Source organism: Erpetoichthys calabaricus, chromosome 10, assembly GCF_900747795.2.
Source record: "Erpetoichthys calabaricus chromosome 10, fErpCal1.3, whole genome shotgun sequence".
Classification (NCBI taxonomy): Eukaryota; Metazoa; Chordata; class Cladistia; order Polypteriformes; family Polypteridae; genus Erpetoichthys; species Erpetoichthys calabaricus.
In genome coordinates, this window is record NC_041403.2 from 53,269,147 (window position 1) to 53,296,964 (window position 27,818).

At 42.4% G+C, this 27,818-nt stretch overlaps 3 protein-coding genes across 4 annotated transcripts in view; 1 reads left to right on the forward strand and 2 right to left on the reverse strand.

The window, feature by feature from the left end:
• The window catches only part of lrrc42 (leucine rich repeat containing 42), a 287,985-nt gene that overhangs the window by 152,546 nt on the left and 107,621 nt on the right, over nt 1–27,818 (reverse strand). The window lies entirely within an intron of this gene.
• LOC114659028 (dynein light chain Tctex-type 4-like) lies at nt 30–27,174 on the reverse strand. 2 transcript variants are annotated; one of them, XM_028811225.1, is made up of 5 exons: nt 27,055–27,174; nt 20,806–20,953; nt 19,560–19,709; nt 11,957–12,037; nt 30–788 (listed from the first exon to the last, which is right to left on the reverse strand). In XM_028811225.1, exons 2-5 carry the CDS (start codon nt 20,902–20,904, stop codon nt 441–443), a joined length of 678 nt encoding a protein of 225 aa, XP_028667058.1. In that variant the 5' UTR covers nt 20,905–20,953; nt 27,055–27,174; the 3' UTR covers nt 30–440. The 2 variants fall into 2 exon arrangements, with proteins under 2 accessions (XP_028667058.1, XP_028667059.1); XM_028811226.2 differs by lacking the exon at nt 27,055–27,174 and having other exon boundaries at nt 20,806–21,052.
• Nucleotides 24,289–27,818, forward strand: part of cdcp2 (CUB domain containing protein 2) — a 30,946-nt gene continuing 27,416 nt past the window's right edge. Inside the window, exon 1 of the mRNA XM_028810580.2 lies at nt 24,289–24,292. Within this exon, the coding sequence (XP_028666413.2) occupies nt 24,289–24,292 (4 nt within the window). The remainder of the gene's footprint in view (nt 24,293–27,818) is intronic.

Sequence of the window (27,818 nt, forward strand, 5' to 3'; positions counted from 1 at the left end):
ATCCAGTAATGAAACCACTGACAGAACACTTTGATAATAAATATATATTTTACAACAGTCTTACAAGTTGGATTTTCAAAATGTGTTTATTACAACAGGGCTTGTTCTGACTAAAAGCCGAAACTTATGTTATCTATCAGTACAAAATAAAAACCTTATTAAATAACCCTTGGAGCTCCAAGGAGTTGGATGTCATCTCATAGTAAGCTGTCAGATGAGCCCTGAAAAGCTGAAAATCAAACATTTACTTACTTATTTATTTACTTCCTAGTTGTGAAATAGAGTCAGCTGTTTATTCATCTTATTTTATTGTGAATGTCAGTCTCTTAGAAGTTTCAGTCATTATAAAGTGACCTCCTTGGCACAGAATTGCTAACACTATTATATCTTGTGCTGTGAAAACATCTTTTCATCTCGGGTGACATAACAACACAAAATAGTCACTCAAAATAAACAGCAAAGATGGTGGCAACGCAAAAGAGAGACTGGTTTTCATAGGTGTATGAAGTGAAGCTGTCCGCATGTGTGTCCCAGAGACAGCGGCTTGCCACCACCGCCGCCTCCTTTTCCTTCTTTCCCACTGTGACCACGCACACAAGCTTGTAGCGTGGTGGGGTGATTTTTTTCACCATACGCTTGATGTCATCGCTCAGGTCCTGGGCAAGTCTGGTGGACACTAGAGGATCATAGGAGACCTTTTCAAGCCTTGACACAAGGTAGTTTTTCATAAGTTCATCCACTCCAGCGCAAGAGAATTTCTCTTTTGGCTTAGAGGAGGTGCTGGGTACCTAACAGAGAAAATGTCAATTCAATTCATCTTTGTATGGCCTTTTCACTGAGTACTAACCCACAGCTGTCATACAATTTACATGATGAGCATACATTAAAATACAAATGGGTAAAATTCACATTGTAAAAACAGCACAATTTCAAACTACCTGCCATAATCAAAGCATAACCATATAAATCCATTATTATTGAGATAAGCCCAGTTGATAATGAAGGAGAGGAAAATGTAAACTCCACTTGAAAGAATACGTAAGTTATCGGACGCACTGTCGACCTGCTGGAGCTAGTAATGAGGGAGAGGATGAACACAAAACTAAACAGCCTTTATGAACAACGCTGCACATCCTCTCTCTGATATACTAAGACTGAATACTTTCAGCCAATGAGTTATTCAGCAGATGTGTGTCAAGAAACGCTACTGAGACTCCTGTATATCAGCGGCAATACGTCTGCATAATGTGACTGCTCTCTTATCATTAGTCAAGTCAGACATTTTCTTCTTTTTATAATTCTTGTGTGTATTTAAGCGAAGGGGAGTTCTTGTTATTTGTTATAATATATTTCTTGAGCCTCTGTAAAAGCTTCATTTTCCCTTGGGCCCAATAAAGTACTATCTATTGACGAATCCCTGGAAAATCAGACACAGTGGCAGCTCTAGTGACCTGTACCAATAATCCTTGGTAAATATGGGCTGGGCACTGTGGTAGTGCTGCTGCCTCACAATAAGGAGATCTGGGTTTGCATCCTGGGTCCTTCCTGCATATACTTTGCACATTCTCCCCATGTCTGCACCGTGTCCAGCTGTTCTGGATTCCTTCCATCGTCCAAAGGTGAGTTGGTGATGCCAAGGTGACCTTATTGTGTGTTTGGTTTGTGGGTGTGTGTGTATTTTCCCTGTAATAGACTGGCGCCCTGTCCAGAGTTTGTTCCTACCTTGCACCCTGTGCTAGCTGGGATAGACTCCAGTACAGTCCAGGTGTGGATTAAGCATGTTAGAAAATGACATGACATGACAATGTAACACACTTATTAACTTACTGTAGAACTTACCATAAGTTCTTCCACGGATAAGTCGGGGCTTGATTTTACCGTTTAATTTCCGGTATTTTATAATGTCAGTTGTATAAGTCGAATGTGAAAAACTCACGCTATTGGTCCAAGAGATTATGCTATGCTAACGCACACCTGAGAGAGTAACCACGGAGTGCACCGCCTTTTTGTTCTATGTATTGTGCCTATGTGACCACACAGTAATACCCGAACTATTACGAAGCGACATTTGCACTGTTTTGTGTTTTTTGTATCTCACACCCTCATACACCTTTATCGTAAGAGCATCCCTTATCTATGATGGAATGTTTGATCAAAAGAAAATATGAAGCTGGTTTTAAATTAAAAGTGGTGAAAGAAATTGGTAACTGCACTGCTGCAACAAAATTTGATGTGTCTGAGAAACTGATGTGAGATTGGAGGAAGCAGGAAGATGTAAAAAAAAAATGTAAGTGTCGCATTTTTGCGTATAAGTCGGGGTCTGATTTTATGATCGATTTTTCAGGTTGCAAGACCCGACTTATACGTGAGTATGTACGGTATGTGTCTGACGCCTTTATCCAAGGCAAATCACGACATTTGAGATACAATTGGTTCAGTTTTTTTTTTTTTTCCAGATGGAACACAGGCAGGTGAAATGTCGTGTTCAGTGTCAGTAGTATAATTTGAACCCACAACATTACGGTTTGAAGTTCAAAGCCTTCAGCCCACTACACAACACTGCCTGAATAAGTTGTTTTTGGAATTATTTCATTGAGGTAAACTGGTGACATTCACAGGAGACAGAGCTGGAGGTGGCAGAGTGAAAGATGCTAAGATTTGCACTGGGTGTGATGAGGATGGATAGGATTAGAAATGAGGACATTAGAGGGTCAGCTCAAGTTGAACGGTTGGGAGACAAAGTCAGAGAGGTGAGATTGGGTTGGTTTGGACATGTGCAGAGGAGAGATGCTGGGTATATTGGGAGAAGGATGCTAAGGATAGAGCTGCCAGGTAAGAGGAAAAGAGGAAGGCCTAAGAGAAGGTTTATGGATGTGGTGAGAGAGGACATGCAGGTGATGGGTGTAACAGAGCAAGATGTAGAGGACAGAAAGATATGGAAGAAGATGATCTGCTGTGGCAACCCCTAACGGGAGCAGCCAAAAGAAGAAGAAGAAGGCTAGTGCCATTCAGGATTGATTCCCGGTTCTGTTTGGGTGGGCTCTGGTCTATACGACTCTGTAGTGGATTGAGTGAGTTGTACAAATGTAGCAGCCATCAGTCTTTGCTTGTTAGGCAGGCAGAGTGCCCCCTAGTGACTGAGGCATTGAACTGTAAGCTGTACAGGCCGCTACTCCCACTCCCACTCACCTGCCAGTTAGACAAATATGGAAAACACCATGTTGCTTTGAACATGAAAACCAGCCGAGGAATTGATTATTAATAAAAGGCAATCTAAAAAATGTTTATTTATAGATAACTTGATAAAGTGAGCAGACATTTGGTACTTCAACGTCCTTTGAGAGTCTTGCAGCCCAACATGTTACCATTTCTGTTAATGTGTCCCACTAGCTGGCAGGAATGCATGTGTGAGGTTGCCGTTTCCTGAATTCCAATTTAAGGTACCTTGTTACCACTTCACTGGCACAGACGATGTGAAGCAGCGTCAGCCTGTCTGTGCAAACACGAGCCGACACTCCCCACCTAGAGACAGGCAGCGCCAAAGTGGAGTTGAGAGAAATCAGAGGCCGCGCTCTTGTCTCCTGCTTGGCTGCTTTCCCATTCTCAGTCACAATAGACCCTGAGAAGGAACTGCGACGAGTCTGCTGCCAGTTAACCCTTTGGAATATGATTCATGTTTTACTATGTTTGAAATAAATGCAGTCTTGTTCAAATATTTGCTGAGGTTATTCGTGCATGATGCTGTACTCCTCTAGGCCTGCTGAAACAAATCACATCAAGGTTATTGCTTTGTTATTCAGAATTATTCATATGCTAGAACAAACTGTCCTTGTTAAATCATATTTCAACACAACACTGGCGTTCACTTTATTTTGCCCTTTCTTTGGAAGTCATCCATCTGTCTATGCTTTCACCAGGCTCACTTTTGCTGTTGGGAGCCAGAGCCTACCCCAGCAACACAGGGGTCAAGGCAGGACCTGACACTAGATGGGACATCCGCCAATTGACAGACACTCTTGTGCACCTTTCCACACCCAGATGGAAGGAAACTGGGATACCTGGAAAAAACCTACAAGGACATGCAGACACTCGGCAGGCACGTGCTAAAAGCGGCAGCATGAGGAAATTCTGTATAACTTCTCACTTTTTGGTAAAAATGAAAGACTGCATCTCTTTTTGACATCAAATTAAAGAGATCATTGAGGTTACTCATCTTGCTTGTGCTAGGAAACAACCCCTTAAACTGCATCCCAACAATCATTTCAGTGTCACTGTAATAAAAAGTCCTGTGGTGGAGCCTGTTTTGTTGTGGAATCATGCCAAGACCAATCCCAGTTCAGACGATATTAACTCATGTTGTAAGGGTGCTGCTTCAGAGGGCCTTTGTACTTCAGATATCTCGGGTTTGCGGCTGTCCACCGGCAGTTACCACAGTGCAAGTGTCTGAACTGGGATGGATCATAGCGTGATTGCACAACAAAACATTGTACTCTTGAGTCATTGGAACGGTAACTAGTGATGGTGTGCTTTGTGAAAGATGCCATATCAAATAAAGGATGCTTCACTGTTGGATTGTCAATGTGATGTGACAGTGGTTAGTGCAGCTACCCCACGTTTCAGGGACTTGTCTGTTCAGTTCTTGACATGGTCCTTATCTATTGTGACAGATGCCTGCATGACCCACAGCCTTTAGACTCAACATGGATCTTGGAACACGGGTACTTTGCATTCCTTCTTTTCCTTTCTTATGCTAAGGCATTGGCACCCTCACCCCACAGCAAAGAGCTGTCATCCTGGTAGTGGGCAGCCATTAAATCTCAGAATCTCTTCCATTGTTAGGGAATCCCCTTGAACCCAATAGGTGCTTTCTGGAGTTTCCTTGTGTTCAGTTCAACTTTACAGTTGTGTCTAAATAATGTAATACATGGGAATTCTCACTGTCATGTCTCCCACAGAGCAGTGATAGCAGACAAAAAAGAAAATTAATATAACATCACACGTACTGTATAATGCAATATATTTATGCAATATATAACGCAAGCACATGTCACTGTCATTAAGGGTGGCTTTTGAGTTGCCTTAAAAACTCTCCCTGAATCTCATGGTGTGAATTCTCAGGGTGAGAAGTAACAAGATGGCGGAGGCACTCATTAATACAATTTGTCTTATACTGGATATGCTCTGCGTGCCGGTAGTTTTCTGAGGTCACCCTCTGCAGTTTTTTGTGGTCCTGAGCTGAGCAGGTGCCACATCCGGATGTAACATGAATGGTTAGGGCAGACTTTGCTTCATTCTTCTAAAAGTTAGTGAACATAAGTGGAGGCATCTGGTTTGTCCTCACACATCCAAGCTTGCTGAGCCTTCCGGACTATAGTTGAGGTGTGTTGTACCCACTTCTAGTGCCAGTGAAGTTGACTCCAACAAACTTAAATTTGCTGACCCTCTCCACAATATGATGTTGATGTTTCCATTGTTTTAAATAGTCAGACACCCAGGGTAAATCAGACTACTGACTCCAGCAGAGAAGTAACTGGAGATCTCTTCTACTTGGTCAAAGTGTTATAGCACCTTTACCACTCGGTCCATTCACAAGGGACCACCCTTTAATGGATTGACCCCTTTCTCACAACATATGCCAGTCTGCCAGGCTGAAACCCACCCTTTGGGTTCTGAGCATGCTCCCTAGGGTTGCTTCATGTTCTCCCTATAGTACCATAAGTTTCCTCCTGGTACTTGGTGTCTTGTATCGCTCCTGGTTTCCTTCTACATTCCAGAAATCAGAGTGTCAAGTTAACTGATGACCAATGTTAGTTCAGCATCTTTTTCTTAAATTAGTTCTTATTTCTGTAATTCATTTCCAATTTAGCTTTATGAAACTCTGGACGTTTTTGTTCTTCATGACCTTAATTTGTTTTTATTTTGAGAGCCGCATTTCACTTTAGTTTTTGTTTTAGCTTAAGAAATTACTTCAGTGAAGATTAAGAAATGCAGGATATGCCTAAATACCAGAGGGACAGTAGAAACATGCAGACATGCTCCAGAGAGTTATCTTCTGAATGTTTAATAAAATGTGTGTTGCTCATATTGTCCATTTATTCAAGTGCCAGGCTGTTTACTTTGGCAACACTAGGCATTTGGTACTTTGGATCAACCACATCACAACACCATATGAAGGCAGGTAACTCACAAAAACTCCTTGACATTCTGAATACAAAACAAAGAACTCTGTGCTTATCAATTAAGTGGACAAGATGGCAGCTTTCTGCTGAGACAAAATTGAAGTTTGTTTGTTGTTGAACCTCTTTAGTAGACTTGTGTTTTTCAGCATGTGATGGTCATCAGCCTCTTTCTTGACATCTTTATGAAAGCAGTGTAAGAGGGTTTTTCAGTTCATCAGGTTGTTTCCCTTTAGCTGAATTTCATAAACCCGAATGCCATATAACATTATTGTAATGACATGCTGGTGTTGAAGGATTATTGTGAGCAAGGAGGATTACTAGGAGATACGTAAACGTGGTTAAAAGGGAAAACTGGGTTAAAGCCAAAACAAATCAAACGATCAGGCAGCCAACAAACAAGGGAAAAACGAGATCCATCTGTCGAAGGCAAAGAGAGCTCAAACACTGAAAACAAAAACTGACAGCAGAGCCAACTTGTTAATAAAGCAGACTATGAGATTCAAGACATTTATGCATCAAGAGATATTGTGCATTGGGATTGTTACCAAATTACTATTGTCACATCCTGTAAAGCAATTGATGCAACGATCACGGTCATGTGACACAGCCTACCACATTGCGTGAAAAAAGAACAAAATGAAATGGTAATAAAAATAAACTTTGTCAAAATAAATTGAAATAATAAAAAAAACGATTCTACACAATTAAACATGAATCAAAATACACTTTTACAATTATGTTAAAAAGACTATGTAGTGCTTAGTGAAAAAATGAGTGACAATCAACAGCAATGGGATTATTTAAAAAAAAACAGAACTAGCATGTTTTCTATTTTATTTATTTTAATTTTGTTTCAATTATTTTTGGGGTGTGCGGACTTAATTTCAATGTAGTTTTCATTTGTCACTCAGCTTTTAGTTTTGTTTTTATTTAAATAAATGAAATACTTTTTAGTCATTTTAGTTACAGTCATCATTTAACACCTATGGGGCTTTGCCCCCTGCTCGCTTTGCTCGCCAACCCCCGGGTGGACACTACGCGCTAGCCACTTTGCGGTTCTGCCGCTTGTGCATGGAGGAGCAGATGTACAATTTAAACAGATTGCTATTTTCATGGGAATTGTTACATATGCATAATAGAACTAACTATTTTACATTACAGCGACTAATTAACCATATTAAAAAATAGTAAAATGTAATAAATTGAAAGTAAATTATATTTCATGTTGCATTAGAGTTATTTCTTGTGTTATACAATTTCGTTCTGTTTGGATTTGAAATTACCACGCAAATACTTTTTGAACTTACACTTTTACTGTTAAACTTCAGTAAAAACAATTTTTTCAATGAACTTTTCGTCAATATTGCATTGAATTTTGATTCTGTGTTTGGACTTACACCGTGACAATGCAACGTATAACTGTCTGTGAGTGAATTTCATTTCTTTCTCTCTAATAAATAAACTGACTTTTTCAAATGTTTGTCTCTGTGATTTGTTAATTGTCTTTGCAAAAGCTATTCTAATGGGAAACCGATAACGTTTTAATTACGAATGGCATATCAAGATCTCCTTTGGTGTCTAATGTTATCCATGGGAGATGTACTACGTTACCTTTCTTGGATACATCTTTCTGTTGTGGCACCTGGCTGGGGTTCATGCCCGGCCGGGATGCCCAGGAGGACCGGAGGAGGGCTTGTGCCTCATCTGGAACACGAGGGGGTGTCCTCCCTGGTTGCTTTGGGGGCCACGGGTACAGAGCTTGGAAGCTCTACCCTGTATGGGCCCGTGGTCACCGCCAGGGGGCGCCCCGATGCCTTGGGAGCCCTGGACCTCAGCACTTCCGCCACACCCGGAAGTGCTGGGGGGAAGAGGATTGGGGACACCCGGAGGACTTCCGGGTATACAGCCAGAGCTTCCGCCACACAGGGGTGTGGCTACAGAAGCTCCTCAGGATGCACCTGGTGTCCATCTGGGGTGTATAAAAGGGGCCGCCTCCCTCCAGTCATTGGCAAGAGTCGGGTGGAAGTAGGACAGAGCTCAGAGGAGAGGAGTGGAGGCGGACCAGAGACTGAAGGCATTGTAAGTGTGGCCAAGGACTTAAGGGGTGATTGGTGCTGCGGCACTGGGTTTGTGCTCACTATTACTTGTAAATATGTATAATAAACGTGTGTGTGGTGAAACCATCTTGTCTACCTGTCTGTGTCCGGGCTGTTCCCCACAATGGCATCCCAGATGGGACTCTCTGCCTGCTACAAGGCAGGGACCCCAAAAAAATAATTTTGTGGGCAGTCCGGAGCAGCAGGTTAGCCCACACATGCGCCGCAGGAGTGGCAATGGCACAACCCCGCGTAAGCAGATCACCTCATGGAACGCCACCGGTCCACCAAACGGCTATATTCCCCTGGTGCGGGGAGACCATCAAAGACGTTGCCGGAGTGCAGTGGGCTCCAGCAGGCACACTGTCACTGAGGACGTCCAGGACGGCAGCACAGCGAGGACGGCGCCACAGAGAGACGAGACCCAGAAGGCAAGTGCCCTGCCCAACGGCGATTGGCCCTGCGGGGGCAAACTTACCTTCTGTGTTGCAGGCAGGGACTGCCTGGGTCTGCGTCAGTGGCAATGGCATGCCGATCCTCAGGCTGTCATCGGCGCAGAGGCGGCAGCACGCAATGCTAAGAGGAAGGAGACGCTGCAGCTCGATGGGCCACAGCAGCTGCTCAGTGCCTCGGAGGCACGTCACCACACCAGGAGAAAAAGAAACACCCAAATGGCCGCGCACCGAAAGTCCCTCCCCGGGACAGGATCCGGATTGGGCGGTGTGTCTTGCGTGTCCGCCGATGATTGGATGGAGGTGGGCCCAAGGAATGTCCATCACGGGCCGAGGAAGGACCCGACGGGGCCTGTGGGAAGGCCCCTCAGAGAGCAGCCGGCGGATATGCCTGACAAAAAGGTAAGGCAACCGCCGACTGACGATCTGTGCTTGCTAGCGGCTCTGCGTGAGTTGGAGGAGTGCCTCCAGCCCGCTGAGTCGCTATTCCAGGTGGTGCGCGTCCTCCGTAGAGGATTGAAGGAGCTGGAGGTGAAGGCAGCTGCGTCCGTGATGACACTGCGACAGTAGGCGGATCAGCGCGGCGCTGGAGTCTTCAGCCGGAGGGACACGGTGGGGAAGGTAAGTGAGACCGTCCCCGTAAAGAAAAAGGGAGATCCCACTGCAGGGGCCCATGACATTCGTGATTGGAACCATGTCGGTGGGTCTCCAACAGTGGACACGGCGGTGCAGGCTGTTCACGAGGTGAGGGGAGCAACAGTGAGAGGGCAGACAGGACAGGGGCTGACAAGTGCCCTGGGTCCTACAGCCTGAAGCCCTCAGCCTGCGAAAGTCTCCCGTCGGTCTTGGTGGATGCAGACGGGAACAGGTCTGTGCGTTTGTCATGTGCAGACTCAAACCGCCATGGCGTCCAAGAGCAATAGGAGGAATCGAGGGGTGAATGCTGGTTCCTCCGATAGGAAGGGGTGTGCAGCTGGGTGGGCACGTCCAGAGAAGGGCCACTCCCCAAAGTCAGTGGAGAAAAAAGGAATGCAGGCGGTCCTGTCAATGTTGTCAGCTGGAGGGACACGGAACCCGCAGAGGGGGTGCCGAACAGGCAAGTTCCAGGGTCCTCGTCAAGTGGGGGGCGATTCCAGTGCGTGGCACGGAGGGACGCCAGGGAAGGGTGTCCAGGCAGCAGCTCTGCCCCCTTTTTTCTCTGTGTTGCAGGACTGGACCCGGGACGATCAGTAGGACCTGCTTCGTGGGAACCCGTACCTCATCGGACAGACCGTCTGGCAGGACGACACTTCACTGGCGATGGGGCAGCCCCACAACCAGCGGAGGCTACGAAGGTGTGAGCGGCGCAGAACAGAGGGGCGCGAAGACCTTGGAGGGGGTGCCGAAGAAGAGAGTTCCAGGGTGCCGGATTGGACCCTGGACAAAGAGTAAGACCCACTTCGGGGTTGAACCGCCCTCCCTGTTTGTTCTGCTCGGACCAACGGGTCTTCACTGGCGATGGGGCACTATGGCACCCGGCTGGGGTTCATGCCCGGCTGGGATGCCCAGGAGGACTGGGGGAGTGCTTGTGCCTCCTCCAGAACATGAGGGGGTGATCGCTCTGGTTGCTTTGGGGGTCACGGGTACAGAGCTTGGAAGCTCTACCCTGTAGGGGCCCGTGGTCACCACCAGGGGGCGTCCTGATGCCTTGGGAGCCCTGGACCTCAGCACTTCTGCCACACCCGGAAGTGCTGGGGGGAAGAGGATTGGGGACACCCGGAGGACTTCCGGGTACACAGCCAGAGCTTCCGCCACAAAGGGGTGTGGCTACAGAAGCTCCTCAGGATGCACCTGGAGTCCATCCGGGGTGTATAAAAGGGGCCGCCTCCCTCCAGTCATTGGCAAGAGTCGGGTGGAAGAAGGACGGAGCTCAGAGGAGAGGAGTGGAGGCGGACCAGAGACTGAAGGCATTGTGAGTGTGGCCAAGGACTTAAGGGGTGATTGGTGCTGCGGCACTGGGTTTGTGCACTTTAACAACTGTAAATAATGTATAATAAACGTGTGTGTGGTGAAACCATCTTGTCTACCTGTCTGTGTCCGGGCTGTTCCCCACACTGTATAGCGCCCAGACTCTGAAATGACCTACCGAAATTAATCAGGTCAGCTGACTCCATGAATTCTTTTACAAAACAACTCAAAACTCATCTGTTCAGGAAGGCTTTTAGCTCTACCTGACTTTATTACCCTTCTTTCAGTTTACCTCTATGTCAAGATGCTCTTGTAACCTGTGTGTGTGTGTGTGTGTGTGTGTGTGTGTGTGTGTGTGTGTGTGTTAGACCATCAATTATGTTGTCTGTTAGGCTTTTCTCTGAATTTACTATCTTACTCTTCTTTATTTATTTATCTGGTTTAGTACAATGCTATATACTGTATACCCTGCCGTTCTTTCTTAAACTCTGTGAAGTGCCTTGAGCATGGAAAAGGTGCTATATAAATAAAATGTATTATTATTATTATTATTATTATAGTAATTCGTGCAGTGGAAAACCATACAGTGTTAATAGTTGTAGATATTCTTCAGGATATTGTAAGTTGATGTTTTCATCTTCTGCACGATCACCACCAGCTGCTTCAGCATAGTCTATTGATACGCATTTAACCAATTTGCAGTGTAATCGATTGATAATTTTCACGTTAATTCATTTGTCTTCATCGTTTCTTGGTGCTAGGATTGCCCGTGTACTCATTTCTTCTGTTGATAACCCTTTGGGATGAAATTCTTCAATAAGACTTGGACATAATATGTCTTCTTTAATTGGGAACTTAAAGTGAGGAAAACATAAAAATTTATAAGAGCTGAGAGTGTAGGAACTGTGTCTGTCAAAAGCATTCACACTAATGAAAGGTGAGAGTACTGTGTGTGTGGCTGAATATGGTGGAGAGGAGGGCAGGACTTGAAAAAATCTCTTGAAAAAAGTCTTATCTCGTCCCAAGATTTTTTTATATAATAGAGAGATAATAGCCTTGCTGGTGACTCTAAAGTAAGGCATTATTGCTGGCTGTAGATGTGAGCCTGCATGCCCTGGGTTGGGCTGGCATCCCATACTAGGTTGGATCATAGTTTACTTTTGATTCCAACTGAATAGGCACAAGATCCTTCCTGTATGGATGTAACCTGCTACTGCACTGAAGACAGAAGCAGGTAAAGAAAATGGCAGTAATTGGCAGGCAGCTACACAGCCCTTCTTACCTGATCATAAATGATGGTGACAGGTTTACGAAGGCGTGCTCCAGGGCCCAGTTTTGCAGCAAGTTTTAAAGCAGTCCGCTCCTGAGGAAGTTAATAAAATTGAAAACAATAAAAAAGGTCACTATTGATAAAAACAGTTTTACCTTACCATTTACCCACTGTCTCAAATGGCTACATTACCTCCTTAAATGCACAAATGTATTACTTAAAGTGCAGCAATAAGGTTACATGCCTCTTGCTTCTTTGTGGCTTTTACATTTTGATCTCTAAATTATACTAAAATCTGTGAAGGTGTTAGGTTACCTGAATAGGGGCCATCTAATTGTGTCAACATACTAAGTGGCCACCTCGGTCATGTATTTACAGGGCAGGCCACACAGCCTAATGGATAGGATTCGAGACACTAAACCCCTGCTTTACCACCCACCTTTCCTTTCATTTAAAAATCTCATCAATTTCAGGGTTGCAGGGGGCTGAAGTATTGGCAGTATTGCGTGTAATGTAGATACAAATCCTAGATGGGGCACCAATCCACAGCAGGACCACCACTAATCTATCATATGTTTTGAATGAATCACAAAATACTGTGCCCCAATTGTTAAAAAATCAAATGGAAACAATTTAGCACAGCTCCGTTACAGAAAGCAGAATGAGACAGCAACACTACCTGCTGTGCCACCCATTAATGAGGTCAATTAGGATCATTTAAACCATTTACTGATTTATCCTGCCCTCTTAATAGCACATTGCTGGGTAATGCACTTTCATGAAAAAACAATAGTAAAATACAAAGAATTAGAGTGTTGAACCAGTTAAACAATCATACTGGGATGTCTGATTAACACAAGACCGTTTACCATAATGCATGGGAGATTATGTTTCTTTATTTCACCATTTTATAGTACTTTTAATTATATTAAATACATTATGATACAAATACAAGTAGATCATTTCAGTAGCTAAGGTTAACTTGTTCATTATTTGAAGTTTGATGTTGCTGAAAAGCCTGCCATTTAAAGAACAATGCAGTCACCACTGGCCAGGGCAGAGGACAGCCAGCTGTCCACATTACACCACTGCAATTGTTCCACTTTTAATCACAAACCAAGACTCTCATTATGGTGCACCACACTGGGCCTAAATACGAGGGATATTCAAAACGTTTCCCCACTCTCCTTTTTTCACTGGAAACAGTGAAAGCGGGAGGAGTAGTAATTGGGCATTAAAAAGTTGGTACAATGCAGGAAAAATTGCATTGCATTGCAAATGAAGGTGACTATATAGAAAAGGGGTGTATTTATTTTTGAAAATTTTGAAATTCTTAATAAATAGAGTTTAAAAAAAGTGTGGACAGTTTTTGAATGTCCCTCGTAGATTTTCTTACTTGGGAAATGTAAGTGTTGCTACAATTACACGTTTCAACTTTTCATGGTCTAAATCTGCTTTGCACATTATTGGGTTTTCTGGAGACAGAACCCTTCACCATGAACTGGTGTCTCATGACACCTCTCAGACTGAGAGATATGGAATTGGACACCTAGTCAGCATCAAGGCATATGAGCTATGAGGAAAGAAAGACTGAAGGAGTTGAATCTTTGATGTTAAAAGTGGTGTCCATCAGGGGTCAGTGCTGGGGCCCTTGCTATAGGATCTGGATTGTAAAATACTGTAAACATAACAAGCCAGGTAAGACTGCAGGTGATACCAAACTAGGTGGAATGGCAGATAATTTGGAATAAGTTGAACTATCATAGTATAGAGGCTTAACTGGATATGTGGCAGATGTAATACTTTACATTTACTCACATTAAACTTCATGTAGGAAGTAGAAATGTGAGATTTGAACACACAACGGGAGGTCAGAAACTTGTAGGTACACCTTATTAAAAAGACCTGGGAGTCTTAGTGGACTCATTACTCTCTGCATCCAGATGGTGTTCAGAAGTGATCAAGAAAGCTAATAAGATGTTAGGTTACAAGACACTCAAGGTTAGGGTTAAGCTTTATAATGCACTGGTGAGGCCTCACCTGGAGTACTGTGTGCAGTTTTGGTCTCCATGCTGTAGGAATGTAAAGATGAATTTTAACTTGCCCACCCAGGGACAGTCATAATAATGTGGGAGGGAGGAGAGATTTAACTTCATTAATCAATGATTGGTCTTGCCTTTTGCAATGCCGGTAATTGATTAAATAATTTGGTGAGGCTCCTACTTTATTTTCCTTACCTTGTAGGGGGTGGGGGTCTCCAGCCTTTAGACTTATATCTAGATAACTGAAGCACACTCATTTTAAGAAACAGAATAATACAATTTATTCATAAGCACAAGGATTATAGAAATACGATAACTGCACATGTATGTTGACATGTAAGATGGACGCAGACAGACTAGACAGTCAAACATATAAGAATGAGATGCTGGCTGTTTACTTGCTATTCAGAGTTCTAATTTATCTTGCCACAGATAAATAGTTTTATGATATCAAGTCTTTAAAGTTAATGTCTGATGTTGTGGAGTTGTTGCTTTGCTGCTGCTCCAGGTTCAAGTGAAGGATTCTTCTTGTGTTGGAGTGCACTGTCTCTGTTTGTTGTGCGATCTTTTATTTGTGGTGTTCTGCGCTTTCTTCAGTTAGGCCCATCGTCTGCAACTTTACAGGGAAAAGTATTACTCTTTCTGCTGCAAGAGCTTTGATGCTGAAATCCATGTCTAACGTAATACCTACTACTCAGGCCTTTTCAGACTGGGCTCAGTGATTGGAATAGCAAATTCTTTTAGCCGATAGAGAGGTTGTTTCATAAATTTTCTGTCATTTTTGGAGGGTGTGTCCAGGAGTGACCCTGGGTAGAGTGCCCCAGGGAATCTCCTGAGAATCTCTTCTTTTTTATTTAATTTTATGCTCAGTATATTGGGAGAAGGATGCTAAGGATAGAGCTGCCAGCAAGAGAAAAAGAGGAAGGCCTAAGAGAAGGATGTGCTGAGAGAGGACATGCAGGTGATGGGTGTAACAGAACAAGATGCAGAGGACAGAAATATATGGAAGAAGATGATCCGCTGTGGCGACCCCTAACAGGAGCAGCCAAAAGAAAACAACATTCCATACAATCATGTCAAACTTAACAAACCTGAATTCAACCCCCTCAATTTAATTTCCTCAAAGTTTCTTTGAGAGAGCCAGCTGAGAGAGCCAGAGTGAATGTTCAAGATAGTGCAGCGGGTTTTAAGGGAATGTGTAACTTCTCCTGGTTGGATTAAAGTCACTTCCAGTTTCAAAATCAGTATCTCATCATAGGCGAGTTCTTCTGTCCATCAGAGTTGTCATTCATTGCTTTACAGTTCTTTCTTCATGCCTAAGTTCATTCCACGCCTTCTGACTTAAGAAGTTTGTAGAGGGGCCTCTGGAGAGATGTCAGTTCAACTCTGATTTACACCTTTGTTATCAGATGAAGTGCAGGCAGCTCCTGGTACAAGCTGGAGGTCAGTCACTCAGTTTATGAATGGGTTGGTTGGCTGGCTGGATGTCCCTGTTAAATCTGCTTTCTTAACAGACCTTGTGTGCTGCCACTAAAGCCTAGCAACTAGGCAGTGCCCACTTTGTCCTACAATATTACAAAAAAGGCATAGCAGCCCTAGAGATTGTACAGAGAAGCATGACTATCTGGTCGCAGGACTGAGTTATGAAAAAATATTTAAAAATTTGAACTTTTCAGTTTAAGCAAATGGAGATAAGGTGATTAGAGTGTTTAAAATTATGAAGGGACCAGTGGATCCCAGCTGTTACTTTAAAATGAGTTCAACAAGGACCAAGGAACAGAGTTGGAAAGTTAACAGCAGATCTCAAACAAATATTACAAAGTTTTTCTTCTTTGGGGCCCTCACATCTTGACTTGACGTCATTTTGGACAATCTCAGTGAATAGGATAGACAAGGTGGTGGGTCTGAATGGTGAGGTCTCATCACAGTATTTTCTAATGTTTCTAATTTGCTGAAACGTTTTTCCAATCGATTGACCTGATGTTATTTTGGAGGAATAGGTAGATAAGATTGGCAAACTTTGTTGGTCTGCATGGCCTGTTTTCATCAATTTTAGTTTATGTTCTAATGTTTTCAGTTTAGGGAAAGGACACACAAGACAAAAGTGTTTAAAATTATGGAGGGAATTTGTATAACGTATTGCAGCTGTTACTTCAGAATGAGTTTGTCAACCAGAACACAGGCACACTGATAGTAGCTGATAAACAGTACATCTTCCATAAATGTTAAAAAGGTTTTCTTAGCACAGAGAACCATAGATACATGGAGTTAATTACTAAATAGTAGAGTAATTTCAAAACTTAACTGGATGATGTTTAGGAAAAGATAGGTGGATAGGAATTTATAAGGTGTGTGGGCTGAATGGTCTGCTCTCTAAGACATTGTTATTATGTTCATTTCAGGTCACTAATGTCCACACTTGCACACACTGAGCCATTTTAGATTCATCAGTTAATTTAAAGTGTATAACCTTAAAACAAAACACAGAATGTGTGTTTATTACATGACTTTTATTATGTATCAACTAAACGTAGCTGTACTGAGTAACTGGGATGAAGTGGTTAGTGCCATTACACAGCTTAAGGATCGCAGGTTCAGTTCCCAGCCAGGTTAATTCATGTATATGTGGTGTTTAAGTGTTCTCATGTGACCACATGGGTCTCTCTTAAATCTTTAAAAACAGTCAAGTCTAGAGCTGAAGATTTCCAAAATACTGCACCTCTTAATAACTTACTCCATGTATTCAGGTTTGTTTATGAGAAGAAATACTTTATAACATTGATGCAAAATTTTTTTTAAACAACTTCCATCTCTGGCCTCATCTTTTAGCAGAAGAATACACTTAAAGTAATAGTTGGAATCCACCATACTAATTCCAAAACGAACTTCCATCCTGTCTCTTCTAAACTTCTGTTTTTGAAAAGTGAGCAAGTTTAACTCCTTCATTCTCTGCTCATACCTCACTTCCATTAGTCATAGAATCAGCCTGGTTGCTCTTCTCTGGATGTTCTGTAGTGCTGCTATGTCCTTTTTATAGTATTCTGAGCAAAACCTCATGCAGTTGTCCAGGTGAAGCATCACTAGTGAGTTCTAAAGCCTTACTAGAACTTCCTTTGACTTGTACTGCACACATTGCGCTATTGAACGTATTCTGCTTTCCAGCTTCTTCTGTGCTCTGTCTGGATATGGACAGTAATGAGTCCACTACAACTCCTAAGTCCTTGTTACATTGTGTACTTTCCAATTTCAGACTCCACCATAGTTTAATAATATGTAATATTTTTGAATTTGTGCATGCAAAATCTTATACTTATCTACATTAAAATTCATTGTCCAATCCTGAATTCTCTCCTGGTCCCGGACTCTGGGTTATTCACCATTCTGGTTAGTTCAGTGTCATCTGCAAACTCCACCAGCTTGTTAGTTGCTTTGCTAACTAGATAACTGATGTAAATTAAAGAGTAGCAGACCAGCACTAATCCTTGATGGAACTAACTATTTTACATTACAGCGAGTAATAAACCATATTAAAAAATAGTAAAACATAATAATTTGAAAGAAAATTATGTTTCATGGTGCATTAGAGTTTTTCATTGCATTATATGATTTCGTTCTGTTTGGATTTAAAATTAACATTCAAATACTTTTTAAACTTACACTTTTACTGTAAAACTTCAGTAAAAACTATTTTTTGAATTACATTTTTGTCAATATCGCATTGTAATTTTGATTCTGGGTTTGGACTTACATTGTGACAAAAAATATATAACTGCCCGTGAGTAAATTTTGTTTCTTTCTCTCTAATAAATAAACCGATCTTTTTCGAATGTTTGTCTCTGTGATTTGTTAATTGTCTTTGCAAAAGCTATTCTAACGGGTGTGGTGTCACGGATGGTCCTCACTTAAGTGTACAGGTGAGAAGTCGTTCGCATCCGTAATTGGTGCCGGGAGCTCCTAATTGCCACATCTGATCCACGTCCCTGTAATAAATAGAAGATTGAGGAAGCTAGGGGAATGAAAAAGAAAAGGAAAAAATTAATGGAGGTTGCAGGAGAAGAAGGGAAGCAGGAAGCAGGGAGAGGAAAGCCGGTGCAAGACAGAGAGAAGAACGAGCGAGCGCAGGCTCACGGGCAGCTGAGCAGTGAGCCTAGGTGTTTGGCCAGCACCCGAGGAGCAGTCAATTGTGGTCGCTCCCGCTGAGCATTTTGTGAAGAGCGGGAGTGACTGGAAGAAGGATGGCTCACCACGTAAGGCCAAGAAGGCAGCGGGAATCAGGAATCGGGACTTGGGACGTGAAAGCCCCAGCATGAGTGCCCTGGTCGCTGGGGAGCCCAAGTCGCAGTTTAGTGAAGCCCATCGGAGCCAGGGATCAGTGAGGCGAACGAACCAGCAGAAGAACGTAGAATGGTCAGCTGCAGGTAGGGTGGCTCCCCTGGTGCATAGCCTGGACGGAAGAAGCAGGGGAGTCACCAGTAGAAGAAAGGCACCGGGCTGATTTGTTTAAAGGGTAAGCTTCTAGCCATTGTTTTAACCTTGTTGTTTTTAAAAGTTTTTTTTTTTCTAATGGATTTTAACCTCCACGATTTCACCTCTGTTTTAATAGATTATTTATTTAAGGATTGAGAAGCACTGCACTTTATTTTGGACACTGACTTGTTTTGTTTGTTGGTTTTAAATAAAAGCACTTTGCACTTTTTGCACCATCCCCTTGTTTCATTGTTTGTGCCTCACTGCCTAGCTCATCGGTGACATTACCGATGGTGTCGGGTTCCAGAGCTCCCAGAAGCAAGAAGGGAGCATGGGGCGGAACCCGCATTGTCACAACGGGAAGCTGTTAATGTTTTAATATGAATGGCATATCAAGATCTCCTTTGGTGTCTAATATTATCCGCGGAAGATGTACTACATTACCTCTCTTGGATACAACCTTCACAGTAATTCAGGTGGTGGAAGACCGGACAGTGTTAACGGTTGTAGATATTCTTCAGGATATTGTAAGTTGATGTTTTCATCTTCTGCACGATCACCACCAACTGTTTCAGCATAGTTTACTGATACGCATTTAACCAATTTGCCGTGTAACCGATCGATAATTTCCGCGTTAATTTGTTTGTTTTCATCATTTCTCGGGGCTAGGATTGCCTATATACTCATTTCTTCTGTTGATAATCCTTCGGGATGAAATTCTTCAATAAGATTTGGACGTACTTAGTATTCTTTCATTGGGAACTTAAAGTGAGGAAAACGTAAAAATGTATGAGTTGAGAGAGCAGGAACTGTGTCTGTCAAAAGCATTCACACGAATGAGAGGTGAGAAGACCGTGTGTGTGGTTAAATATGGTTAAGAGGAGGGGGTGACTTGAAAAAATCTCATGGCCAAAGTCTCGTCTCATGGGACTTGAAAAAATCTCTTGTAAATAGTCTCGTCTCATCTCGTCTCAGAATTTTCTTTTATAATAGAGAGATAATATCTTATGTGGCCCTCTGATCTCTGCATTGTTACCTTAAAGTGGGTACAATTCTCACAAATTTTGTCACAGTGGGTATTCCAAACAAAATATAATGTGCCTTACCTTTAATCCTTTAGTGAACCTCTGTGCTGCTATGAGCCCCTTGAGGCTGATGGTTCCAGTGTCCTCAGGTCTGCTTTGCACCGCTCGTGATGATCTTCGGGGCATTTGGTCACTAGAAGATGTTGCTGGGTTAGTTGCTGCTTGGGCCTTCTGGATACAGAAGGATGACATATTAAGCCCCTTTGCTGTGACAGACTATGTCATCACAGTAAGATACAAGCCAGTGGGTCTGAAACAGTTTAACAAACTAATGCGTTGTTAACGCTCATTTCTCCACAATGACTGACTCTGAGCCCCCAGCATGGCCTTTGACCTCCCTGTCACCTAACTGCAGAAATCCTGCATGAAACAGCCTTAGTGAGTTTGTAAGATATATTCCTATTAAAGATGATATATAAAATAAATTGCCATGATGTGAATTGGCACCACATGTATTTGAATAAAAAAAGTGTTTTTCTTTGCTTTAAACGTCAAAATGTTGCAAAATATTTGAGAATAGCCACAAGGGAAGATTTGGCAATGGGCTGTTGAGTCTTCTCAGTATATTTAATTAACAATAAGAAATTAAAAGTAAATATACATGCATACAATCTCAAACCCTATTGGGGATCATAGGGAGCCACAGACAATCCTGAGTCAGAAGCAGACAGGTGAGGATGCGAGTCCATCATTGGATACACACGCACATTCATCTGGGACAATTTTGAGTTGCTATTTAATGTAATTCACAAATTTTCAAGAAAACCCATGTAGACAGAACATGCAAAATGTTCACAGGCAATATCTGGATGCAGGATTAAAAACCAGGACCAGCAACCGATCAATAAGGCAGCAGCATAGCCACTGTGCCACTCTGATTTCATATCACCTCCAAAGAAACATTAAGGAATGAAAATCATTTAGCATTTGATAACTCATTCTATTCTACCTTAGAAAAGTGGAGATAAGGTACATTAATGTTTGTCTTAATTATTTTTCTAGCCTACATAAAAAATAATTTTAAACACTTTGTATTTAAAACTATCAAGTTTTTACAAAGCAGTTATATAACAGCCATAAAAACTATTACCAGGTAGCTTCGCAAACATAACGCATATCAGCACTTGTGCAATGCACACAATGCTGAGAACAATTAAGGATAAAGTTTAATCCCCCAGCATGCATTTCATGTGGAAGAGACACATGAGCCCAATAGCCAAAGCTGATCGGGGAAAATTAAACGGCCATACAGTTAGAAATGCCCCACCTGTTTCACTGCTGAGCCCTTGTCTTTATTTTCTTTGGCTGCCACTCTGAAGGCAACTTTGTTTACCCTTGAAACAGAGTCCTCTTTGGAGTCGCCCATCCCTGCACAACAGATCTACATTCAACAGTCTTCTTTTTGTCCAAGATACCTTAAAGCAAACAACAAGCAAAAAAGAGCCTTTCAGTGAAGTTTGTTTCACAGAAGCTGAGGCCCGTTGCATTGTTCCGCTACAAACACTTGTACTCGTGTTTGCAGACATTTGAAACAAAGTCCAGCATGTTTGTTAATGTGTCACTTTAAAAGCACTAGTTTAACTGTAAGCTTCACCAAACTGTCGGTAGGTTGAGGATACCATAACAAGCAAGGAAATAAATGCATTGGGTCACCTTTTCTGGAGGTTACATGCACTTTGCAGCCACCGGTGAGGTGCATTTCTTCCCACTCTGTAGGCTCCACTGTAGCATTCCAGTATAAATATCTGAACTTCTTTTATAAATAATTAGAAAAAAATAGCAACAGGCAAATTGACAAAATAATGGAAATGACTCCATGGACTTACTGGTGTGATGGGCCCCAGCGTGCCATCAGAACAGTTTCAATTCACCTTGGCATACATCTTACATGTGCTTGAAACAGATTTGCTAGAACGCAATACCAATAAGAAATCCCACCATATGTAATTTTGGTTATAGTGGTGGAAATGCTGTCTCAGGCTCTGCTCTGGAGCCTCTCATAGGTGCTTCACTGGATTGACATCTGGTCCTGAGAAGACCATGGTATAGCTGTTCAAAGTACAGTACTTGTATTATGCGCATGGTGACATTGTCTACCATCAGGCCTGGAATTTTTTACCATAGGATGAATTGTTTTGAATTTATTGGCATTGACCTTGTCCTCTAAAAGAGCCTTTATGTCAAACCACCCCAGGTAAATTCACCAGACAGAACTCTTCATGGGCGGCACAGTGGCGCAGTGGTAGCGCTGCTGCCTCACAGTAAGGAGTCCTGGGTTCGCTTCCCGGGTCCTCCTTGCATGGAGTTTGCATGTTCTCCCCGAGTCTGCGTGGGTTTCCTCCGGGTGCTCCGGTTTCCTCCCACAGTCCAAAGACATGCAGGTTAGGTGCATTGGCGATCCTAAATTGTTGTGTGTGTGTGTGTGTGTGCCCTGCGGTGGGCTGGCGCCCTGCCCAGGGTTTGTTCCTGCCTTGTGCCCTGGGATTGGCTCCAGCAGACCCCCGTGACCCTGTGTTAGGATATAACGGGTTGGATAATGGATGGATGGGAACTCTTCACTATGGGGAAAAAAAGCATGTGGTCCTGTAGGCTTCAGTTATGTGCACCACATGTGAATTTTTTCACTTGCGTCAAACAAACTGAGGGATGCTCAGTTGACTCATCATAATAGATTACTTTTTTCACCACTACTCCTACTTTTTTGTAATATTCCTCTTTAATCCTTATGTCCTCCCATTGTGTTTAGTTTTTTCAATGATGTCTATCCACCCTGAATACCTGGACCTGAATATCATGGGAAAAAAACCTTGACAAAAAGGTCTGCTTGGATGCATCTGCAATCTCGGCAAACTACGGTTCAGTATTCAAGAACTATGTGATCATTGAAAGTAATTTTACACTCACAGATAAGTCATCTCACAGTCTCCTGGAATATATCTTTTACATGGAACTGGTTACTCAGCGACAATTATTGAACTCTGTGGACCTCATTGCTTTGCTGGGTTACAGTCTACACTTCCCCTGGACATATTGTGATAATTATCTATTGTCTTCCTATTTATGAATTTTTGTAACATTGCTGCATTTGTCTATATTTTCAGAGCATAAGAAATTTGACAAATGAGAGGAGACCTTTCAGTCCATCAGGATCATTTGTTTAGCTCATAGCTAAACTGTCTCAGTATCTTATCTAGTGTGGAAGTCTCGTGGACGTACAGTTTCCCCAACCGGGACACAGACAGACACAGAGACACAAGTGTAAAACAATCACACGGTTTTATTCTTTTCTTGCCTTTTCAGCACACAGTGCACAAATCACCAACAAATAATGAATGCTCAGTCCCTTCTCACTCTTTTCTTCTTCTCTCTTTCTCTTCTCTGCTGCCTCCACTCCACTCTACGCAAGCTTTGTCCTCCACCTCCCGACTCTGGCTCCTTGAACAGAGTGAGGTGGCCTCCTTTATAGTGCACCCAGCAGTGCTCCAGGTTCACCCTGGTCCTCTTCTGGCAGAACTTCTGGGTGTGGCGAAGGTGCTGTAGTCCAGGGCTCTGGGACTGTCCAGGCGGCCCCTGGTGGTAGCCATGGGCCCCAGTAGGGTTGGAAATCCAGGGGGATTGCCCCCCTCTCGTGTTCCGGGGGAGGTATTGCTGTGGACATATTCTCTCCCCCAGTCCTTCTTTCTGAAGGGTGTCCCGACCGAGCAAGGCTCCCGGCCATCCGCCACACCACATACTTCTTAAAAGGTTCTCAGGATCTCTGCTTCAACTCCGTGTCTCAGTAGTTTGTTCCAGATTCCCACAACTCTTTGCATAAAGAAGTCCTTCCTGGCTTCAGTCCTAAATTCACTTTCCCCTTCATTTCCACTAATGTGCTTGAGTATGTGATTCACCCTTAAGCTGAAAGAACTTTGTTGTATCTACTTTATCAATGCCTTTCAATTTCCTTTGTTCTCATTTCTTTATGGTGATTGGAGTATTTGTATTACTTGTGTTCTGTTCTGTTGGCTTGTATTCTGTCTAGAAACATTGTGGAAATGGGTTTTGGGTAAATAGAGACTAGCCAGCAGTTTTGTTTATGCAATTCATTTACAATATACTGTATAATAATTACCCTTACCTTCCATATTAAGTATTAGTATGTATTGGAACCTAATTGGATGGCATCCTGTTTGACTTTGCACCATAATAGTCACAAAATTGTGTTTCAGTGTCTAATAATGAGTGTATATGGTACCCCTCACTCTGAAGCTCTTGACAGACTGTTCCCACTTTCAATTGATATTTGATTGCAGTGATCCACATTTGTTTGTGTGTTATAATTCCATCTTGAAGCAGTGTACAGATATTACAGTCAACGGATTTGCTCTTTCATCCACAGTTGCCCCTAAATGACAATAGCTTTGCCTTAACAGTCGACTATCTCACAGCGCCATTGACATCCATTCTCTAAACCAGCGGTTCTCAAACTGTGGGGCAGTAACAAATAAGGGGGCACGAATGTGGCCATATGTGGCGTAATTTTGCTATTCGTAGGTGAAATTATAAACTTGTAGCGGTGTATCGGCAGCAAAAAATATAGGAATACATTTTATTAGGGTTTCAAAAAAACATTAGAGGGGCTCTTCTAAAACTGTTATGAAAACTCGGGTCACAAATACTTAAAGGTTGAGAAACGCTGCTCTAAACAATGCTAGCCAAAAGAATGAGAACCTGAGCTGGCCCAGCATTTTTATTCCCAGCCTTAGGCATGATGGGTAAGTACTTACTCAATGACATCAGTGACAACACCCGTGTCAAGGCACTGGCTATTAGTTTAATCTGCATGTCTCTTTATTTTTGCAATTACCTATGACTGGGTTACTCCATAAAATAAAGACTATTAATATATGTCTAAATCAGCTTTGGCTCACTATATATGGGTGAATTATCTTAACTGGAACTGAAATAAATATGTTTTATCACTAATGTGTGGCACAATTAGCGTGCATCTATGCACTGAAAAAAAGCAGAGTATTCACCCACGCGCCCATTTACCTCACCCATGGCAGATCTACACCAGCCTGTCCCAGCAGCAGCAGGTTCAAGTGAGGAACCGGTCCTAAATGGAATGCTCATCCATTGCTGAGCACACAAACACACATTCACAAAACTGCATGAAAAAAGGGGAGCACTCATAGAAATTGTATGTGGACACAGGGGGAGATTGCATAAACTCCACAAAGACACCAACCAGGCCAGCAGTCAAACCTAGTCACAGCGTTGTACTACTGTGCTGCCCCACAGTCATTTTAAACTCTGTACACAACTAAATTGTGGTTCAGGTTCACAATTTAGAATTATTTATTTGATTTGCATTTTTACAAGACAGCTAGCTAAATTAAACACATAAAATGAAGTCATGTGTCTGACAATGCATAAGCAGACCAGTTTAATCCAGTTGTGGATTACAGCAGCTTTGAGCACAAGTCAGCAGCTAAGCCCAGAAGGAGCACCAGTCCATCACAGGGTGCCCTCGCACACACTCAAGGGATCTCGTAAGGAGTCGGTCAGTTGTCACCAGCCCACCCAACACACTTGGCCAGGGGTATGGGCTGTGGGAGTGAAGTGCACCGAGACACAGAGAGAACGTGGAGACTCCACACAAACATCACAAGGGCACTGATTTGAACTCTGATCTCTGAAGCTGGGAGGCAGCTGAGCTACCACAATGCTATCTTTTTCAATAGTTCTTAAGCTTTAAAATGTCAATTTTCTTTCAAGAAAAGGTAACATACATTAAGAGTGGGTAAGATTAGACAGAATTACAGTATAATAACAATGTAGTCATTTGGATTATTGCTCTAAGAGCGTGGAATGAAGTGAGTCATAATTTATGAGGTATCCCTACTCCATCCTAACTTTAACTGACAATGAAAACTGGACAAATTTAAGAAACGTATGTTTAACAGAAGTAGAAGAAACTAACCTTAACTCTAGGAGAATGTTTCTAGGCAAAAAAAGTTGTTGATTGTGTTTATTCAAGTTAACAAGTCTGAGATCACTTTATAAAATAAACGTGTCTCTTCAGAGTGATGCCATAGAGGAACCATTTTTTGGTTCGTAGTCATGTATAGATACAGTAATAACACATTTGTAAAATTCCAATGTATTCATCATTTTAAAAGATTCTTCCTGCATGCAATAACACTCTGTACACTGTTCGGGATTTTCTTGCTCTTCTGAGGGTAGCCTAAAGATTTCTGTTTTGTTCACGTATTCAGAACCTTTTCAAAGCCCAAAGAAACAATGGTTCTTTGTTAAGCAATAATTCAATGAGGAACCACATAACCCATTCAAGTTATTTTTAAGAGTGAGAGTGTTTAGGGGGCTGCTTGGTACATGCAGCAGTTGATTCAGAATCCAAAGATTACTCAAGCAGCCATTCATACTGACATATGCGTGATTGTTTAGTGTACATTATATACAGTTTGTTAAATACATATATATTCTATACAGTATAATGTTACATTCTATGCGTTGTATCCATTGTCTTTTTTTTCTGTTGCTGATATTATATTACTGTCACTAGTCTGGGGTAGACATGAAATGAGAAAGTCTTTGTGCTATTTACACATTACAATAAACCTGAACATGAGCGATAGCAACACGCTTAATTAAGAAAAGAGTCCAAAAAATTCAGGAGCCTGTAAGGAACGGAGTCTGCCAGGACTGGTGTCTCTCATCAGAAGCGTACTTCGATCATCATTTTTTAATTTAGCACTGAAAGAGAACAAATATATGTTGATACTGCTTTGAGAATCTCTTAAATCGTGAAAATATACAAATATGAACTCTACAATCAAAAATTAACAGTAAGTATAGACAAATCCGGTTTGTTTCGGGAGGCTTTTACATTCTGTTTTATATATATATATATATATATATATATATATATATATATATATATATATATATATATATATATATATCCAATGATTAGGCACCAAACGACTTTGCTGTACTTTTTTTTAGAAAGCCGTAATTAATGTCCCTTAAAATCAAAAGACGGGCTTCAAAACGAATCTACCCAATCGATCCCATTCAGGATCAGCAAGAGTGGTGTGCAAGACACGAAGCAGCCCTGAACAGGGTGCCAGTAAATCGCAGGGCACCCTCTCTCTTACGCGGCTAACTTCCAGTTACCAAACAGCCCAGTGCGAAAGTCTTTGGTGTGTGTGCGTGTGCGCGCGAGTGTGTGTGGGTGAGTGGGGTGAATCGGAGTACCCCAAAACAGGCAAACAACACCAGAGAATGAATGAGAGAATGACTAAACGACACACAGTTACAACAGAGGTCTTGAATCCAGTGCCCCGAAGCAGCATTGCTATCAGCTACGCCACTGTAGTCTGTCAACGTATCGTCAGGTGATGAGACCATGAGATAAATCCACGGTTGTTTTAGCACAACTCCCCATTATTCCTACTGTCAATAAAGCATAGCCCGTGCCGTAGCCCACATATGACTTATATGTGCCTACCTCGTCTTCCTTATCTCGCCGTTCTCCGCAGGTCTCGGCGCTGACTCTTTTATAGAAGCAGGCGGCTTACCTGCGCGTCCGCACGTGGTCAGCCAGGTTGCTAACAGTCGAGTGACTTGCTTCAGTATTTGTATTTGACTTTCTCAGTTGCCCAGCCAAGCCTCGATCTTTGTAGACAGCTAAACTGTGATCAGTTAAGTCAATAAGGAAATGCAGATGGCGTTACACAGTAAGGCACCCAAGTACAAACAGATGAATGGCCACTATCTTGTCGTTATTTAATGAATATCAGCCTAACAGTCTTAGTAAAAATTACGTTTTGTGTGGTTTCTACCATCTATAAGTATATCAATTAATCAAACGTAGAGAGTGGTACGAGCTATCCGAATGGTTTTTGCACTTCTTTGCCCAAAGAGTGCAGTTTCAGTCGTAAATATAAGCGTATGTGGATTGACCGACGCCCAGTCTGGGTCTAGTTCTGGCTTTGCACCGATTGTGTCTGGGTGGACCCCGTGACCTGCAACTCTGAACTGAATCAAACGGGTCCGGACAATGGATCATTGGGAGCGCGGGATCAGAGCGGGTCAGCGGCGAACAATTCGGTGGAAGACCGTCAAGCAATTCCGTATGAAGATTAAATGCGAAGCTGACTCTAGATACATTGAGTACTATTACTGCAATGTAAGGAATTAGGTTAACTAACTAACTTATTTGAGTTACCCATTCTTACTTTAAATGGTACAGTATAATCTTTTAAATACATG

Coding starts and splice junctions, on each gene's coding strand:
- LOC114659028 (XM_028811225.1), bottom strand. CDS start 20,904: ATGGGCGACTCCAAAGAGGACTCTGTTTCAAGGGTAAACAAAGTTGCC. Junction 12,038..19,559: donor GGTTCACTAAAGGATTAAAG/GTAAGGCACATT, acceptor TAACTTCCTCAG/GAGCGGACTGCTTTAAAACT. Junction 789..11,956: donor TCACCATCATTTATGATCAG/GTAAGAAGGGCT, acceptor TTTCTCTGTTAG/GTACCCAGCACCTCCTCTAA.